General features: G+C 52.9%; 1 protein-coding gene across 1 annotated transcript in view; it reads left to right on the top strand.

Annotated features, from left to right (window-relative positions):
• The window catches only part of MYT1 (myelin transcription factor 1), a 38,180-nt gene extending 30,349 nt beyond the window's left edge, over window positions 1–7,831 (top strand). Inside the window, exons 17-21 of the mRNA XM_047852648.1 lie at window positions 2,597–2,818; window positions 3,872–3,963; window positions 4,600–4,703; window positions 6,775–6,918; window positions 7,276–7,831. Coding sequence (XP_047708604.1) covers window positions 2,597–2,818; window positions 3,872–3,963; window positions 4,600–4,703; window positions 6,775–6,918; window positions 7,276–7,416 — 703 coding nt within the window. The 3' untranslated portion in view covers window positions 7,417–7,831. The remainder of the gene's footprint in view (window positions 1–2,596; window positions 2,819–3,871; window positions 3,964–4,599; window positions 4,704–6,774; window positions 6,919–7,275) is intronic.
• Window positions 7,832–19,594: the final 11,763 nt, after the last annotated feature.

Raw genomic sequence — 19,594 nt, 5'->3', positions numbered from 1 at the left:
TTAAAAAACAAGATTTTTTCAGCCAAGTGGAGAATATGACTTAGAAGCAGGTCAGCATTTACAGGATGGCTGAAGTTCCTAATGGCTTCATGGCAAGGCAGTGGGGGGGAGGGGCGCCTATTCAGCACCTCCATTTTATAGGGCCTCCTCCCCAGCCATAAACTTTAACTGTATTTATAATTGACTATCATCTTTAAACAAATGCAGACTGCAGCAGAAACTTTAACCGGGGCATCAGGTCCTGCTGCGTGACGGGATTTCCTGAGCGCGTGCTAGATGGGATTATGGAGGCTGCTGGAGGAAGAGTTCCCTTTATGACATCTTGTGTCTGCACCATTTGAGATTAAGTCATGTCAGCACATTCTGCTAAATCCCTTTGCCAAAACTAAATAACTGGCCGTAAAAGTCTGTGGGTGTTCCAGTGTAGGGTTAGGAGCTCAACGCCTATCGCCTGTGGAGAGCCCTCCCCGCCCCTGCCGTGCCCCCTCCCCCACCCCACCCCCCCGCGCTATCCCCAGCCACACTGACATCTGACAAAAAGATGTGCCTCTGACCCTGGGACCCTGGTGGCACAGAGCTCCTGTGCCCTACCACTGGCCTACCTGGCAAGTACAGAAGCTGCCTGACTTGGCACTCCACACACACCTTAATGTGAGGTCACCCGACAGCTCCGAAGATTTGGACACTGGTTGTGGAGGGACAGAGAAGTGGTGTTACCACCCACATGTCCGAAGTACTCACTACGAATAAATTCCAGGGGGTCATTCGTGATGAGGAGGGTTAGAGTTTTGCAAACAAAGTTGGAAAAAGGAATTTAGATTCAACTGTGTGTTGTAACTGTGAAGGGCTGCCTCTCCTTTGGCCTTTGATCTTGTGATGGCAGGTGCTCACAGGCACTTTTCAGAGCACCTGGCCCCGGTGTCCCTGGGACCCCACAGCAGAGAGGTGTCCAGGTGCGAGGGGCAGACATAGAATGGAACGTCCCCGGGGTCCTTCCAAGGCCCTTGTCAGTGTCTCCACTCTGGACTGATGGCTGAGATGAACTTGGACCGGATCGGTGGCCATTCATTCCACATGTCTGAGGCCCACGTGGCTGGGATGCGGAAGAGAGGGATGGGCACCAGGAGAGGAGACAAGTGGGGCTGGATCCAGGCAAGGGAGGCTGGGAAAATGTCTGCAGTGGCCACCTTGGAAGTGACGCCCGAGTATGGGGACAGCTTCTGGGCAACGAGGCCCCGTCCCCTCACCTGCTGGAGCAGGAGCCCCGAAACGACCCTTGCCCTCCTGAAGGCTTTGTGCCTCTGACTTCCCCACCCCAAGGAACCCCACCTCTGTAAACTGGGGCCACGTGTCCCCTTTCAGGGCCCTGTGTGTTTGCCAGGTCTGTGCCTTATAAAAAGTGGGTAACAAATGGGAAATTACATGAGTCTCATTTGTTGCAGGGGAGAAAAGAGAACTTATAGGTGGAGGATGTTGTCCCCAGTCAGTTGTTGGTTCCTAGGTGGTCCTGAGCTCAGATACCATGATTCTGAAATGTCGGTGCTCAGAAGGCATTGCAGGGAGCTCCTGGTCCAGGTCCCACCTGGATCCCATGAGAGTGGATGCCCAGAGCCCCCTGCTCCAGCCAGTTTTCTGTAGTGCACTCATTCCAATGGCAGCATGAGGGGGATTTGCTCCAAACCTTTTCTCAAGTTACTTCAACCATTCCTGGGGCATTTGCTATTTCCCAAGAGGATTCTCTCCCTGTTCTGCAACAGCTTGGCAGGAGTCATTATGGAATGTCTGAACTGAGTCTTTCTTGAATGAGCACTGTGGCCTGTGTTCTTCCTTCCAGAACACACATTTCGGATGTGGGGACATCCATGGACATCATGGCATGACAGTCTCATTCTGGGATGCTGTGGGGTGATGGAGCCCCTGCTGTCCCCGCGCTGCCTGGTTCAGGGCACTCTCGGGGCTTCTGTGACCGCCCAGGCCCCCAGGCTCTGTGCTTGGTGCAATCTCCCAGGGAGTGGCCTCTGGATGGTTTCATCTGACACCTTCACTTCACTACACATGGCTGGGGTGATATAGAAGTGATGTGGCAGCAAGAGGTCTAGGTGTGGACCCAGAGGCCCCTGAGAGACATCCCAGGGCACAGGGGCATCATGGCTCCTTCCAGAGAAGGTAGCTGCTTCCAGAGAAGGTAGCTTCTCCTTCCAGAGAAGGTAGTTGCTTCCAGAGAAGGTAGGTTCTCCTTTCAGAGAAGGTAGCTGCTTCCAGAGAAGGTAGGGTTTCCTTTCAGAGAAGGTAGCTTCCCTTTCCAGAAAAGGTAGCTGCTTCCAGAGAAGGTGGGTTCTCCTTTCAGAGAAGGTAGCTGCTGACCTTCCAACTATGCAGGAGGCGTGAGGGTGAGGCTGGAGAGGGAACGTGATCCCTGTTGCCTTCACATCTGGTTGGGAAGGCCCAGGTTCTGACTTGTGGCTTCAGGAATCACTCCAAACGTGGTAGTTCATCCAGGAGCCCCCAGCAGTCTCAGTGTCTGGCATGGGAGAGTCTCTGGGATTCACCTCCCCCATCTAGTGCTCAGTGCTCACCTCTGACCTCTTTGTGCCAGGTGCCCTGTGCCAGGCTGTGTGGGGCTCGGTCACATCAGTGGCAAATATGCTTCACACAGAAGTGCATCTGGCTGCCCGCTGGCCGCTCGGAGGCAGAAAGAGGGTTCTCTTAATGGCTCACCGTTCTCCTGGAAGTCACTGAAGAACGAAGGGCCCACCTGCCCCACTCCAGGCTGTGATGGCTCCGGTCATGCCAACGGTAGCTTCCTCACCCACCGGAGGTAACTGCCCTGCACGGCTTGCATTTCATAGGGACCCTGGCCTTGGGCATGTGGGCAAGGTTCTTCAGGAAGGACCAGACTCAGGAAGGGCTCAGTTGTGGCCTATAGTTTCTCCAGGGAAAAGCAAGGCCCGGATTGGTAGCCGACTGGAGGAAGCCATAGAAAATCTGTTAGTATCAGATCATGGTGTTTGTGACATGTGGCACCCCATGTGGCTGCTCCATGTGGAGCACGTGGAGTCCCTCCAGCAAGAGTGAGTGGAGCCCTGAGTCTCGTGTGTGCATTCTCGACACAGGCTGCCGGCTTCTCATGAAAAGCTGGCCCCTCCTGCTGGGGTCTCTTCTTTGAACTTTGGGCCCACGTCTGCCTGCTGTGGAAGGGACATGGCGACAAGACCCCTCCTTGCCTGGGCTCTCATTTGCCCCCAACACCTGTCCCAGGCCTGAGGACGGCTTGCCTCCCCCATTCTATTCCTCTGTGTGCCAGGCAGCTGAGGTATTGGCCAAGGTGCAGGGGTCACTACACTGTTCATCAGAAACCTTCTCTTTCTTTTGTTCCGTCCCTGTCTCTCCACCTAAAGATTAATGAACTCATTCGTTCCACAAGCTTTGACTTAGAGTCCACCAAATACCAGGCTCAGGAGAGCAGAGAACAAGAGTTGATTTGGGCCAAGTGAGGGACAGACTATAACCAAACAGATGAGTAAGATATTGCAGTGTGGCCAAGAGGATAGATGCTGTGGGGGAGGATAGTGGCAGGGAGGAGGGAGGGAGGCCTCTCTGAGAAGGGGGTGAGGAGCTTGGCCCAGGCAATCTGGGGATAAGCCTTTAGGGCCTAAGCTGGGAAAGGCCTGGGCTACTGAATAAGGGGTGTGGAAGCTTGGCGGCCGGAGCCCGGGAGCAGGTGACAAGAGGAGACGAATGAGAAAGTTCCAACCAGGGTCCTACCAGGCTGCCAGCCAATGAGGACTTGGCTTTCATTGTGATGTGTCATCACAGACTGGCCCTTGGTATGTGACCTTGGACTGGTTTTTGGTGTGACCTTTTCTTCCAGCTTATCTGGCTGTCCCAGAGCAACCTTTGCCGGAAAGAAGGGAAAAGTCTCAGGGGATGAGGTTCTCAGCACGAAGTTCAAGACGAGTGATGGTAAGGTGTCCCTCCTGCAGTTCCTCCGAGCGATGTCTGTGACATGGGTGAGTGAGCAGGTACTGGCGGGAGGGGGTAGGGAGACAAGGCCCCTCCTAGAGTGAGTCATGGTGGAGACAGACTGCTTACTTGAGTTGACGGGTCTCCCAACCTAGCTCTGGACCCCTGGTCGCCTCAAGTCTGGGATCCTGGCCCTCAAGTGGCCATGCTTGCTCTAACCTGGGTATTGACAAGTGGTGGCATCAGAGAACCCTGATGGCGGCATCAGAAGCCACGCTCTCAGGGTTTGTGGATTCGTGAACTCAGTTAGTGTCAATGAAGAGGGAAGCTGAGGAAATTCAGCACCACCTGGAAAACTTCCGTCTTTATCTTGGCAATTAACACTTGCCAAGGATTCATACTCTCCTATCCGTGCCCCAGGGTCAGGGGGAAAAAATGTAGACACACCGCTGCTAGTCTCCAAGATCGACTTTTCCAGCACAAAAGTGGGATACGAGCTGCCCACCGAGCCAGGCAGGTTGCCTCTGCTTGGACGGGCTCCCTAGTCCCCCCTAGAAAACAGACCTCCACTGCACTCCCACCTGCTGGCCTGGGCGCAAAGCTGAGGGCCACAACCAAGGTTTCTCTCTGGGGCAGTTCTGGAGAACGATGAAGAGATCAAGCAGCTGAACCAGGAGATTCGCGACCTGAACGAGTCCAACTCGGAGATGGAGGCTGCCATGGTACAGCTGCAGTCCCAGGTGGGTGGTGCTGCCCACCTGCACGTACGGCCTCTCCCTCCCCACCGGAGAGGTCCTGGTCCTCAGCCTGCGCTTCAGTGAGGCAGAAAAACTGACCCCCTTATCAAACTTGCTGCCAAGCTGAGCTGATGGGCCACACCCGCCCGCACTGGCTGTTCTTCCAGCGGTAAGGGGTCTTCAGGTGGCCCTGTCGGGGGTCCCGTCAGGGTTACTGGTGCCACCAGAGTTGGCTGCTAGCCCTGTAGGAGTAGCACCACAGTACTACACAGTAGGAATGGCACCACCAGGTGGGTTCTGGGGGTCTGGCTGGAGCCTGCCTCTACCACAGTACTGCCATACGCCAGCCGAGTGACCTGGAAAACCCGTTGACAATCTGCATCTTGACGTCCTTGCTGGTGGAGTGAAGAGAAAAATAGGAGTCAACTCTGTGAGGTTGTTGTGAGGTAAAGACATCTGTATGAGGAGGAGCCTGACCCAGAAAGAGCCACTGTTGCCATGTGATAGAGTTACACATTTCTTTAAGTGTGTTTGTCATCTCTCTGATTTCCCCAAAATGAACATTTGTCATCAGGAAAAAACGCAGCGAAAGCCTTGTTCCAAAAAGAAGACAGTGCCCTGTCCTTAGCTGTTGAGTAGGGGGCTGGAGCAGAACCTGGAGCACAGAAGGAGTGGCCCCACATAGCTGTGTCCCCTATGGCTTGAGGGGCAGAGGGACAAGGAGGTACTGGGCCCTGCAGGATCTGAGGGCAGGAAGGACAGATGGGAAGGTGGTGAGGCTCCTTCCCAGAGGCTGCAGTGTGACACATTGGAGCTCTACACGTCTTGTTCCTCTGTTCCTTCCTCCACTGGAAAACAGGCTTTCACGCTGACCTCCTGTGTAAACAGAGCATCAGCCCATGGAGATTAGGAAGGATTTTCATTCTGCAGCACTTTCCCCAGGTTCCCAGGCAGTAGAAGCAGAGGAGTGTTGGGGCGTCTCTGGGTGCCGAGACATATCACTGTGTGACTGCCACCCTCTGTCCCTCACTGCTCCCTCCCTTCTCAGAGTGTACCCTTGGGGCAGCACCTCTGATTTCTCCCTTTTTGCTGATTTCCACCTTTTTATTTATCGGCATCCATTTGGAAGGACCAAGAGGCCCCTTTCCTCTAGAGGGAGTTTTGAGTCATGTGCTCTGCCGAAGGCTCAGGCAGAGAGAAGGCAGGCCCCTAACTCCTACTCCCAAGTGTTTTAAGCCAAAGATTTGTCACCAGGTGACGAAGCATGGTGTTTCCCAGCCACGTGGTTGGAGGAAAGCACTCTACCTGATCCATAGCTTTCTAAAAGGCAGCTTACCTGTCTCTATCTGGGGACAGCTTAATGTGTCACACATGTCATGTGAACTTGCCTCTGCCCTCCTTAAGATGCGGTCAGGTTGGGGGCTGCCCTCCCAAGCAAGTCTTCTCCAGATCAGGCCCCAGGGAAGGTTTCCCACCTTCCCCATGCTGGCTGTGAATGTCTGCATAGGGTTATGCAGACCCTGAGACTCACCTGATCGCTTGAGCTGCTCCGGGTAGGCCGGACAGCCCATGACCCGTAGCCCTGCTGTCACTGTCACTCTCAGGGTGTGCTGGAGGAGTCATTGACTGGCTCCACTCAGCTAGGAATGGCTGTCTTCCACAGCTTTATTAAGGCACTTTGTTGGCCTTTCTGGTGGGGAGAAAACCCAAAGGCAGCCAGACACCCCACAAAGTGCGTGCAGTATTCCCATTACAGACAAGGAAAAAGAAACGTGGCGAGGTTAACTGCACGGCTAGTGGTGGGCTGGGATTTGAGCCCAGGGTGCTCAGAGTCTGTGTTCCTCTCTGCCCCCGTATGACAGATGTGGCATAGAAACCCATGGTCCCACACCACTCCTGGCTGAGTCACTGTGTCCCCTCCTCCATCCAGGGACCAGAGTCCCTACGTCTTTGCCTTCTCCCAGAAAGACAGCAGATGTGGCACAGTTAGCATGCTGGGTGTGTCCCAGGAGGACATGTTATGGTTCATGGGGCCCCCATGACAGGAGGCATTTCCCACCTTGGTCTGGTGCAGATCTCCTCCATGGAGAAGAGCCTGAAGAATATCGAAGAGGAGAACAAGCTCATTGAGGAGCAGAATGAAGCCCTGTTTCTGGAGCTGTCGGGCCTGAGCCAGGCCCTCATCCAAAGTCTCGCCAACATCCGCCTTCCGCACATGGTAAGCAGTATGTGGCCCTGTAGGCACACCAGTGAGCTTGTGGCTGACTGTCCCCCCACCCCCCGCCAGGACTCTGGGGAGGGCAAGGAGGGCGGGGCACACCTCTACCTCTGGGGTCCTGCCAGAAGGGCAGGTGCTCTGCCCGACAGGCTGCTGGCCACAGTGGTTCCAGCTGTCCCGAAGAGCTTATGAATCCACAGCAGGATGCTCATGGTTGTTTCAGCCCAAGGGTGCCAGTGGTGGCCCTAGTAGGTGTGAGGAGATGGGTTTGATGTCCTGCCACAGACTTCTGTGGCTTCTGAAAATCACGGGACACACCGTATGGATGGAGCTTGCTAACCTGGTTCTGTTCTCCAGGAGCCAATATGTGAGCAGAATTTCGATGCCTACGTGAGCACCCTCACTGACATGTACTCCAACCAGGAGTGCTACCAGAACCCCGAGAACAAGGACCTCCTGGAGAGCATCAAACGGGCTGTGAGGGGCATCCAGGTCTAGACCCCATCACTCCAGAGCCACCCCGCCAATGGGGACATCCGGGGCAGCCCAACTTGGCTCCCGCGCTTACCTCCCTTGCCCTGCCCCCGCAGTGGGGAGTCCCAACTCACAGTGACTTCCAGTTGGCAGCCCAGGGAGGCCTCAGTTGGGCTTATCCACAGGGGTGCCTGGAAATCAGTGTCTTTCTCGTTGCACTTGCCAGGCTGGAGGCCTTGACCTCCCCACACGAATGCAGGGCAGGGCATGAAGTATTACAAAGTGATTTATTTTTGTTTTTTGAAAGAAATCTGAAGAGCAGCTCAAAGTCTCCAGTGAAAGCTCATGGACAAGGTTCTCAGGGAAGTTTTGGAGTTTGCAACCACAGTATTCCTTTGTCTGTCGAGGCTGGGAGGGTAGCCGTGGGCACGGGGCGGGTGGTGCGTGTGACAGTGTCAGCCTGGAGCATGTGCCCCTGGGCACACGTCTGCTCAGTGAGGTCAATGTGGCAAGTGTGTTTTCTGTTTTCATTTAACTCAGTTTTGTCTTAAGGATGGAATAAAGCACTGTTCCAGAGGGTTAGAAACAGACCTGCAGCCCATGGCCAACTTGAGGACTCTAACCTGGGAACCCCTGGAAGTTCCACATTAAAGCACCTCACTTCCAGGGGCAGCTGGCACCCCAAGCCCGCACAGACACGTGCAGGCTTGGGGTCACGCTCCCCCTCGGGGCTGCCGCCTTCAGACCCAGGTCTGGGTCAGGGCCAGGGTCTCTGGCTGTCTGTGCGTCCACTCATGCCTGTGACCCGTCACTGCCGCTTTACCTGGGTCGTGGCCGAGCTTGACTGGGGTGGAGGTGGCATCAGCAAGGTCAGGGGATAAATCCCTAATTAGGAGACCACCAAGGTTTCACTTCTTTTTAGATCCATTCAAGACGCGAAAAAAAATTTTAATATAATGTGTTAAACACAATGTTCCTAACGTGTAAATAGAGTCCAAATCGGTTGTGACTGCAATTCCAAGTTAGTATTTAAAAGTAGAGAAATTGCACTTCCTGGAAGAAAAAAAAAGTAGTTAGTTTAATTATTCTGTACATTATTTAATTTTGTCAAGATGTAAGTATTTATATTCACAACCTCTTGTGTTAACATTTGCTATTTATTTAACATTTTTATTTATTAATTTTGTACTGTTTCAACTAGACCCCACACCAGGACACCATGAGAGGGAAACAGATGAAATCAAAGCAAAATTGACTATTTGACAAGAGATAGGCCACAAAAAAATCTTGCTATAACTTCTATATATAGAAGTCTTCTTATAATTTTGATGCAACCAAGTTATTTTTTATATATTTTGTTATTTATTCTTTTAATAATGGAATTTTTTAAAGAGTATTTTGTAACTGAGGAATTTTGATAATTTGGGGATGTTTTCCCCCTGGTCCAATGGAAAGAAAGAGTTTTTGGTTTTCTTCATCCCTTTGGTTCCTTTTGTTTCAGGCACGGACAACAGCAAGTGGAATTCTGTATTTATTATTTATTTAAGTGTAGCGCAGATGTGTGTGCTCTGGCGTGTTTCTTGTGTTGCGTCTGTGTGCTGGTTCTTGATGGCTGAGTCATGCTGCTGTGAAGGAGTGCTGGCCACAGGCAGCACCGAGCAGTCCCCGCTCACAGGCTCCCTGCTCCTCCGACAGCTCCGAAACTGTGACCCCCTTCCTCAGGAAATGCGTGGAACCCACAGCACAGCACTTCTCGGTGTGTTTGCAGGGTGATTTCCTAATAAAAGTCCACTCTGACTGTGTGGGAGCGGTCTGTACTGTGCCGGCGGTCTGTGTCCCTGAGAGCCCTAATGAGTCACCTTCCTGGGGAGTGGCTGGGTGGGTGGGTGGGTGGCCTCTTCCACCTGTGGTCTCTTCTTGGGACCCTCATGTGGAACCAACATCCTTCCCCTAAGGGGCGGTTCTAGGAGGTCTAAGTCACTGTGCTCTGCCTCTTCCCACATGACTGGGTATGTGCAGAGCAGAACTTTCTCCTGGGCTTGGACAGAAGTCTTCCTGTTGGGGTTGTCAGACAGGGTGGGGTGGCAGGGGTGGTGGGGTTGAGGGGTGGAATAGGGGTTGCCACAGACCACCTCTCCTGGCCACAAGGAGGAAGCCAGCTGCAGTAGGAGAGAGTCTGGACATTCTGGAGGGAGATAGAGTCGAGAAATGGAAAGAGAAAGGTGGAGGTGGAAGGGAGGGGATGAGAGAACTCTCTAATCTTTTCAGAGCTCCTGGTCCAGCCATACCTGAAGGTTGCCCATCCTCGCCTTTCCCAGTTATGCAGGGAACGAACTCTTCTCCTTCTCTTTCCTCCTTCTCCTTCCTCCCCTCATTCCTCCTCCTCTTTCTCCTTCTCTTCTCTTTTCCTTCTTCTCCCTCCTCCTCCGCTTCCTCCTTCTTGCTTAAGCTCTTGCACTTGGCTTTTTGGCCTTGCGGTGGCGCCTCACCATTTTCACACTTTGATGTCAGGTGGAGCTCTAGCTCTCACAGGGTGAGACTTAGGTTTGGAGTTTCAGCCTGAACTGTCCACACCTTTTGACCTCCTTGGGAATCTGGCCTTGAAGGCCAACCTGGAGCTCCCACCTGACATGATGAAGGAAAATTCTTAGAAATTCTGAGCCTCATTTCCAACCACTGTCTGAATCAGACAGGGTCCAGGACACCTGGGGGCATTTGGTGTGTTTGGAGGGCAGCTGCGCTTGGGCCTTCGCTGTACTCCCAACCCCCCTCCCACCCCACTCCACACTGTCCTTGTCTTTCTCTTTTTCCTTTCAGTGTCTACAGCGTGCAGACCTCTGAGGCCTGGCCTCTTTTCTTTGGGCAACGTCTATGGCTCCCTCCTCCCGTCCTCCAATGGTCCCTCTTCTCATCTGCCTTTGGCCACGGGGCCTCTCCCCTAGCCTATTCTTGGTTTCTGCCCCACCCTGCATCTGCTGTGTGCTGTCCTCCTGTGTGCTCCACAGAGGCTGCCCCAGTCTGCATCCTGGCCTCTCTCCTTCCCCGAATCAACATCCCTACCGCTCATGTCTGCCATGTGCAGACTACTCCCACACTGCTTTCCAAGTCTGCTTTTCCCAGTTCTAGAACCTTCTGGGTCTCCACTTGGATGTTCCACAGGCCACAGGACATGTACCCAAGTGACCACAACAGCCCATCTGCTGCTCCTAGCCTGACCCTCCCTGGGCCCAGCAAGATGCCAATCCTCATTAGCTGCCTGTCCTGATTCATCCAGCTGAAGAGATCGTGGTCACATGGAAGCTACCAAGAGGGGCCACAGTGTCTGTGGTGCCACATGGATGTGGATGTTACCATGGAGCACCAGTCGGGTCGTGTGTGCCCCCCAGACGGGGCCACCCAGGGGTGCTGCCCTAATGAGGCCAACGTATGACTTGATGAAGAACAGGCGAGTATTAGGGCTACATAGCTGTGCAGGGATGCATGTATGGTGGCATCAGCCATGCCCTGCCTACCACAGGGGACGGGGTGGACTCAGTGACTACTGAACTCCAAGGGAGGTCCTCCCACTGAGGTATCTATTTGGGCTGGTTCTGGCTCTGAGGGTTGCTCACACCCCCAGCAGCTTCTTGAGCCAGTATAGGTCTTAGGGGCACACCTGGAGCCCCAAAGAATCAGAGGAGCTGGTGCAGTCTCAGCCCTGTGGGGCCATCCCCAAGCCTCCCGCTTCCAGGATGAGGGGCCAAGGGGGAGGGGCAGGGGAGCCCACAGAGCAACCCTGCTTCTCACATAGGATCCTGGAAGTGGATGTGGAGGACACAGGTGCAGCTCCCTCCCCAGCACCATGCCAATGGACCCCCTCGTTGGATCCACCCATCTCTGCTCACTGGGTACCTTCTGCCAAGTTGGACACATTTCTGCCCGTGTCTTTCACACACTGTCAAAAATGTTTTCCTCGTGTTTAATTCTGTCATGGCTCTCTCTGTGGCTGTTGTCAAAACAGCAGAGGAGAAACCTGGTGCTGTTTGTGACTAAAGATGGTAAGGAGTCCACCCAAGGCTCACCTGCTGCATTGTGAACAAGCAGAAGAGCTTGTAAGTCCTCCAACACGCCTCCCAGGGCCACTGCTTGCATCCCCACACAGAGCTCAATAATCCAAGACACCATCAGGCACCAAACATAGAAGGGCTCAGTCACAGCTGAGTCACCCCACATAAAACCCTACCTGGATCAGCCCTGAGCAGGTACAGGAGAGAAGTAATGACAAACCCACCTCTTGTCAACGACTGTGGTGCAGGCACTAGGATTGTCCCTGTCATATACACCAGAAGGCTGAGGCCCACGAAGCTGCTCAGGGTCATACAGAGGACTGGCTATGTTGCCAGGATTTACACCAGCCCTCTGGTCCCTGGGGTCTGTCCTCTTCAAGAAGAGGAAGGGGTGCCAGCTCAGCTGAACCCCATGTAGCAGTTAGACCCAGTGGGCACAGAGGAGCCACAGGAGAAGGAGCTACTATGATCCCCAGGCCAGTGGACAGAGAAGGAGCCACCAGGAAGAATCTGTCCAGGCACAGCATGGATAGATAGGTCCCCCAGTCTCGGGAGAGTCGTATTGGCAGATACCATTGCCTCCCAGGATGCTCTGACCATTCCCTAAGATAGCTGGGACTGGACAGAGACTCTGAAGCCTCCTTGAGGTGGAGGGGGTTCTCCAGCACTCCTATGGCTCCTCCTGCCTATGGGGCTGAGCAAGGTATACCCTGTCCCCGAAGGGACCTCTCCTTGCCCCCATCAGCCTGGGCTGGCCTGCCTGGATGATTCACTGTCACTGTGCCAGCCAGTGCTTTCCCACAGGGCAGTTAGGCTTACCCAAGATCTGTTTCCTACACTCCTAAAGGCAGTTTCTTCCCATGTATACATTTTTAGTCCATAGCAGAAAGAACTAAGGTGTGGTCCTTGTACTGGGACCACAATCTCCAGAATATTCCTGATCATTCCCTAGCCATCACCACGCTTGTACCCTCCCTGGAGGACCTCTTACCCTCATGTTGTTCCCAGAGGGAATGACAGCTAGCTGCCTGACCCTATCCCATGTGCTGGCCCTCTGTGTGATTTCTGCTGAGCTCAGGTCTGAGGGGGGCCCTGGAAGCAGGTCTGGGATCACGGGGAGAGACCCCCAAGCACATTTCCTTCTTGTAGAGCTGAATCTGTGGGGGTCTTTTTGGAGTTTGGAACCCCTTGACATTGAGAAATTATGTGTGCATGTGCAGTGACGGGATTGGCAGGGGATCTTTCTCCTGATCCACAGCCCTCCCACACTCTTGAGCAGTGGGAAGACTTCTCAGCTCACAGTCCCAAAGTGTCCTATGAATATGATACTCCAGTGGCCATAGGTTAGGGACCACATCTCGCATTGAGTAGCCCCTGACAAGTTGACTCTCTGTGCTACAGTTTCCTAGTAAGTACAGAAGGAGGGGCATATGAAGACTTGAGACATGTGCATTCACCACAGTGGGGACCTGGTCATTCTGAAACAGCTGAAGCATTTGAATGCCCCCACTCCCCACCAGCTCAGGGTCCCTGGAAAGCTGTGTCAGAGGCATCAGTGGCAGGGGCTCAGGATGATGGTGGTCTGCTTCAGGCCTCAAGGCTCACTCCATGCCCACAGAATTCTGATCCAGACACCATCCATTTGCCACCCTACCATGCTCAAAGTGTCCTGGGGAAGCTTTCAACGGTCCTAGGGCACCCCTGGGTGGCTACTGGTATGGGGGGAGGGGCTGCTGTCACCACCCTGCATTTTGAAGCCCTGGGTCAGGACTGGTGATCTCCAAACATTGCTCAAGCATGTAAACTGTTTAGATGGAATGTCACACAGAGTCCCTGTGCTATTCTGGCCAAGGTTGAGGGTCAGAACTGGTGTGGCCTGAGGGAGATGTCCAGTTCCCTGGGGTAGGTTCAACCAGATGTCCCATCAGAGGGTCTCTAGCTACCTCCCTCACCAGCCAAGTACAGAGCCTAGGAGACCAAGTGGGGAGAAAGGGCCAAATACAGGATGTGTGCTCTGTTGGGTGGGGGGTGGGCAGGAAGCATGTCTGCAAAAGGCAACTGCGTGGACGACAGAGGTGCTGGGCAAGTCCCCTTTGTGGGGGCTCCCGGTTTCTGACATAGTAGCACTGGCAGCAGCTTTGAGTCAGAGGCCATCTCACACCTGGGAACCTTGAGCATGCCACTTCTGTGCTTTGGTTTTCTTCTCTGTAAAGGGGTCCACAGCACATGCTACTGAAGGAGGGGAGGAGGAAGGTGGAAAGGGTTAGCCCAGGCCACAGGTCATGCACTATCTCCTGACACTCTGAGGACACCCTTGAACCCACCTCCCCTTCCCTGCATCTCCCCATTTATACCAGTCATCACTCCCAGCTCCAAGATCTGCCTCTGTTAGGTGCTAGCCACCCCCCAGGGGCCTCCAAGTCTAGGTACCTCTCACCTGGTGCCCGAGGATTGAATACATCTGCTGCTGTCACCGCTGTTAGCAACTGGTCTGGCCTGCCAACAGCTGCATTCAGAAGTTCTGAAGTTTGGTCTTTCCAGACCGGCCTTCCTTCTCCAAGGCTGCTGCCCACCCATGCTTTCCCCTGATGCCTTTCCTCTAGTAAGTCACAGGAGCCAGGGAGGAGAGTCGGAGGGGCTGGCAAAGGGGGAGGAGACCCTTGAACCCTAGGACTCATAGCTTAGGAAATGTGGCTGTCCGCTCCTCAGGAAGCTTCCACCCCAGGTGCCCTGGAGGCAGGGCTCTGGACCCTGGGCTGACACTGCTTCTTCATGTTATTTATCATCTATCATCTATCATCTATGTATGTATGCATGTATGTATCTATCTATCTATCATCTATCTATCTATCTATCTAGAACTGGGGTGGGGAGGGGATTTATTTTATGGAATCTGCTCACTCAATTGCAGTGGCTAAGTCTGAAATCTGCAGGACAGGTGGCAGACTGGAGACCAGGAAGAGTTGATGCTGTAGTTTGGTGTCCAAAGGCCATCTGGAGGCAGAATTCCTTCTTCCCTGGGGAATCCCAGTCTTTGCTCTTAGGGCCTCAAGTGCTTGGATAAGACCCACCCCACATTATGGAGGGTAGTTTGCTTTACTCAATGTTTGTTGATTTAAATGTTTTTTTAAAATTTTTTAATGTTTATATTTATTAGAGAGAGAGAGAGAGAGCGCGCGCGCAGAGCGCATGAGCACAAGCGGGGGAGGGGCAGAGAGAGAGAGAGGGAGAGACAGAATCTCAAGCAGGCTCTGCACTGTCCTCGTAGAGACCGACACCTGAGCTGAAATCAAGAGTTGGACGTTAAACCAACCGAGCCACCTGGGCGCCCCTGATTTAAATGTTAATCACATCTAAAACATCCTGTCAGGCATCTAGACTCTTTACCCAAACATCTGGGCACCACATCCTAGCCAAGCAGATACATAAACTTCAGCATCGTTCTTCATCAGACCTCTTCCCTGTGCCCACACATTACTAATTTTTTATTAAGGTGGTTTGTTTTAAGATGACAAATTATTTTTAGACCCCCTTCTCAATCATTTTACATCTGTGAATACATTGGAGTTCACCAGCACTTTCAGATAACCTCAAAGTGCACTCACCTGCACAGCACAAGTAGCAGAGAAGCCGTAAGGTGTGTCGGAAACTGGTAAATTCCACTTGCTGGCCACAAATGGCTCACTGTGAGGAAAATGGTTTTTGCCCTTTTTGGAGGAGAGTGTGGATGCTTTCAACACAACAGCTGTGCAGGGGCGACGCCTTGTGGCATCTTGTGACCTGCCATCATCCTCGTCTGTACTTTGTTTATAACGTGTCTTTGTTATCTGGGAGTTAAATTTTTTTTTTTCTCTTCATCATTGGTTTTGAGCAATTTGATTATACTGTGCCTTGCTAGTTTCCTTCATGCTCCTGTGCTTGGGGTTCATTGAGGTGTATAGTCAACAGATTTGGAAAGTTTTCAGCCTTTACTTTCTAAGCTATTTTTTCCTGTCCCATCGTGTCTTTCCTTCTTTCTGGGACACTAATTACATGTATTTCAGGACACACGAAGTCACCCCACAATTGCCATTGGTGCTGTTCGTCTATTCTCTTTTCACTTTTTATCTGGGAGAGTTCTTATTGCTGTGTCTTCAATCCTTTCTTTAGCAACATCCAGTCTGCCACTAATACCATCCACTGTATTTCTCAACTCAGACATTGTAAGTTTTATTCCTAGAGGTTATATTTGGGTCTTTTTAGGTAAGCTCTGTGCACTTAACTCCTCATTATGCCTCGTCTTTATATTCCTGACAATTCTAGGAGTGCCTGGGTGGTTCAGTCGGTTAAGTTTCTGGCTTCTGTTCAGGTTGTGATCTCGTGGTTCATGAGTTCGAGCCCCGCGTTGGGCTCTGTGCTGACAGCTCGGACGGAGCCTGGAGGCTGCTTTGGATTCTGTGTCTCCCTCCCTCTGCCCCTATTCCACTCAAAATTAAATCAACATTAAGAAATTAAATTTACATTCCTCACAATTCCAGAGTGGATACCAGACATCGTGAATTTTATCTTGTTGAGTGTTGGACATTTTGTTTCTCGTGAATATTCTTGAGCTTTGCTCCTGGACACAGTGGCCAGGACACATTTTGACCTTTCAGATCTTTCTCTGATATGTTAGGAGGGGTCTGATCAGCGACGGGTCTGCGGGGAGCTCTGACTCACTCCTGAGGCAAGATCCTCCTGTGTACTCTTCTCACTGTTCCAGAGACCAAGAGGTTTTCCAGTGTGGCTGCTGGTAACCGACGTTACTTTCTGCCCCGCTCAACCGTGGGCAGTGTCACCTCTAACCCTTTTGGACAGTTCCTTCCCTGGCCTTGGGTTGTTTCTGCACACACGTGTGCTGATTAGTTCTCTAACTGAACACTTGATGGGGACCTGCTGCAGGTCCCCAAGTCCTCTATGTATCTTTCTCCCCACCTGTAGTCTGCCCTGGGACCTCTAGTTACCTTGGTCTCCCTGCATTCTCAGTTTCGTCTCCTCAGCTCCTCCCGGCTCCGCTTGGGATCCCCTCCTCCCGGCCACTGCAGGCTGAAGGCTCTCACAGCGGTGAGATGGGGCAATTGTAAGGGCTCAGCCCTTTGGTTTCTCGTCTCTCAGGAGTCACTGAGGTTTGTTGCACAACGTCCAGGTTCTGAGAACTGTTGCTACACATATTTGTCCATTTCTTGGTTGTTTCAGGCACGAGGGCAAGTCCAGTCCATCTTGGTCATAGTTTCAGAGTTTCTTGGCACATTTCAGTTAGGGATGATGAAAAAATTCTGGAGATGGATAGTGGTGATGGTTGCACAACCCTTAAAATGCACTTAATGCCGCTGAACTGTGCACTTAAAAGTGGCTCGAATGATAAATGTTATGCTCTCTCTATATCACCACAATAAAAACATTTTTAAAGCTACCTCAGCCAAAGGAAGTATTCGTACTGTACTTTGAAGATAACAACACAACCCACTGCCTGTGGCTCCAGCCACAAGTACGCAGGTTCACCCCTGCCTCAGGCCTCTACGTGACCTGCCCTGTGCCAGGGGACTCCTCCTGTAGGTATGCTAAGCACGAGTGGCCCACAAATCACCCATCCCAAGTGCATACCCTTCAGTAAGCCTTCCCAACACCTGTCAGGGACACCCCACAGCTCCCCATGGTAACATCCTGCACACTGGAAGAAGAAAGACAAGCTCAGCCAACTGTAGGTTGGTCCGGTGGCCTTTGCAAGGCGCTGACACCTCCATTTTACAGATGGGGAAACTGTGAGTGGATTGGATGCTGTCAGGAAGCAGAGGCATCTCAGAGATACATGTTAGGAGGGCAGGGCAGGGGGAGGCTCATCTGTAAGTGATGAAAGAGCAGGGGTCACTGGTATTGGTTGGGACAGAATATATTTGAGATTCTGTGGGTGACACAGGGGCCTTGTTTCGGTCTGTGCTTGGGCACAGTTACGACGTTTTGTCTCACTGTATCATAATGGAGCTCCTCTGCAAGGTTGTCTGGGTCCAACGGGAAAACACATGGCCTTGCTGTGAGCGCCAGGTGAGCTTCCAGTGTCAGGGACTGCTCTCGTCATTCTCAGAGATCATACTAGTATCTACTTCACGGAAATAATCCACATAAAGTGCTTAGCGTGACACCCTGTGAAGATTAATCCTGATGGTATATGGATGGTGGAGTTGACATGGAACGGGCAGGGAATGACCCTGGAGAGCCAAGCAGGTGGGTCTTATGGCTAGGTAGGAAAACAGAGGGCTCACGTGATCAGACTGTGCTTTAGGAAGACCACTTGGAAGAGAACAGGGAGGGGTGGTGAGAAAGCAGGCAGGAGGCCAGTTAAGACATCATCCAGGTGACATACAGGAGACAAGACAGGGTGGAGTATATGGAAGGCGTGACCCCTGACAGTGGGGAGAGGGTCGAGAGCGGCGGGACCTCTGTAATTTGAAGCCAGGGTCAAGGTGGTGAGGCTGGTGGCAAGCCCTCTCCTCCATGGCAGTGATGCTTGTAGTCGTTACATAAACGGGGTGGCTTGCAAGGCTAGGTTCAGAGGAAGGGTCTGCTGCTCAAAGCTCATTCGGAAAGGCACACGTGAGGTCGGGCTGAAGTGAGAGGAAGAGTGGGAGGAGTGTCGCAAAGCTTACTGGGTAGCTCTGCAGGTGGCTCACAAGGGACACGTGGCATCAAGGTGGCAGAAGAGGACAGGCCCCAGGGTGGCTGGGGCTGGTGAGGGGAGGCAGCGTTAAAGAAAGTACTGCCAGTGGATCTGAACGCAGAGCCACGAGGTCCCTTTCGAGATGCAGAACGATCTTGACTCGTGTCCGGCGAAGGTATCTCCGGCTATTCTCACGTGGAGGGCTTATCAGGCAGCCTGTGCAGGGTCCGTGTCCCTGGTCAACAACATCTAAAGCATGATGCCGTTGAGCACAACTTCCCTGCTCCGAGATCACGTCCACCTTCAACCCTCAGTGGCTTGGCCGCCTACGTGGTGTCCCACGGGCCCCAAAGCTTAGGTTCACGAGGACAACCTTGACTCACCTTGAGACAAACAAAGGAGACGCACCCTTACTCTGTGCTTTCTGTGTGGGACGCACATGTGGGTGCACACACACCCTGACTCCTCCAGGTCTGCAGGGTCTGCAACCACACTCTCCTGTCATCCAGCACATGGCCCGCCCAGCACGCTTTCCTAGGGGCAGCTTCCTCCTCCTTCCTCCAGTGCAGTGGGAAGTTCATATTGGCATAATGTTCCCTTTTATATCACTCCTTTTCATATTACTCAAAAACAGTTCTCTTTGCCTCGAAGGACCCAAAGAAATTTGACCAGTCTGCCCCCTTGCCCAAACTCCCATCATCCTCTAGGAATGAAAACCTTATGACAGTAACTTTCATTTCTTGAGAATCTACTGTGCTGGGTCTTTGTGTCATTTGGGATGTCTTCAGTTGTCTGTTATGGAGACTGCTATGTAAACCAGCTCCACAATATGAGAATGTACGGGTTCACGGTTCACTTTGTGGGACAGAACTTACACGGGGTCTGTTCCCACTCTGCGTTTCTCTGCGGAGGCCCAGAAAAGAGGTGAAGGGTTTGCCCAGGTGCAGGTGTGGGAGTTGGCAGCCTACTCGAGAGGAGTAGGGGTGGGTGGGCCGGGGGGCCTGCTGTGGCCTCCTCTCAGGTGTGGGCACTGCAGGTGGCTTCTGTCCACGTCTGCTTTCCCGGATCTGCAGCCATCGGCCCCTCTGTTGGCTCAGCTGGATCCTTCTTGTCCTGCAGACCTTTGCTCCGATGTCCCTTCCGTGTCGCCCAAGCGAGAGTAGTCACCGCCTCGAGTTACTGTCCATCACACAGCGTTTTCATTTCTTCTTCACCGGTTAGCCCTTCCTTGCTGGGTCCCTGCCTGGTGGAGCGCGGACCTGCACTGTCCTTTGTCCTCACCTGCAGCTGTCCTTTGACCAACCCCTCCCCAATATCTTCAGGCCCTGCGTCTCTCTCCTGCCTCGCACGCGCCTCGAGGTCAGTCTGCGGTCGGTCGGAAAGTCGTCCGGCGGCGGGGACCGTGCCTGGGCCCACCAGCCTCGCCGTCGCCCCTTTAAGCGCCAGGCGGGGGGCGCACGCGCAGTCGGGCCGTTGCGCGCAC

The sequence above is a fragment of the Prionailurus viverrinus genome, chromosome A3 (assembly GCF_022837055.1).
Source record: "Prionailurus viverrinus isolate Anna chromosome A3, UM_Priviv_1.0, whole genome shotgun sequence".
NCBI classification, from domain to species: Eukaryota; Metazoa; Chordata; class Mammalia; order Carnivora; family Felidae; genus Prionailurus; species Prionailurus viverrinus.
The sequence above is the reverse complement of the archived record's forward strand: the minus strand, read 5'-3'. Positions and strand labels throughout refer to the sequence as shown.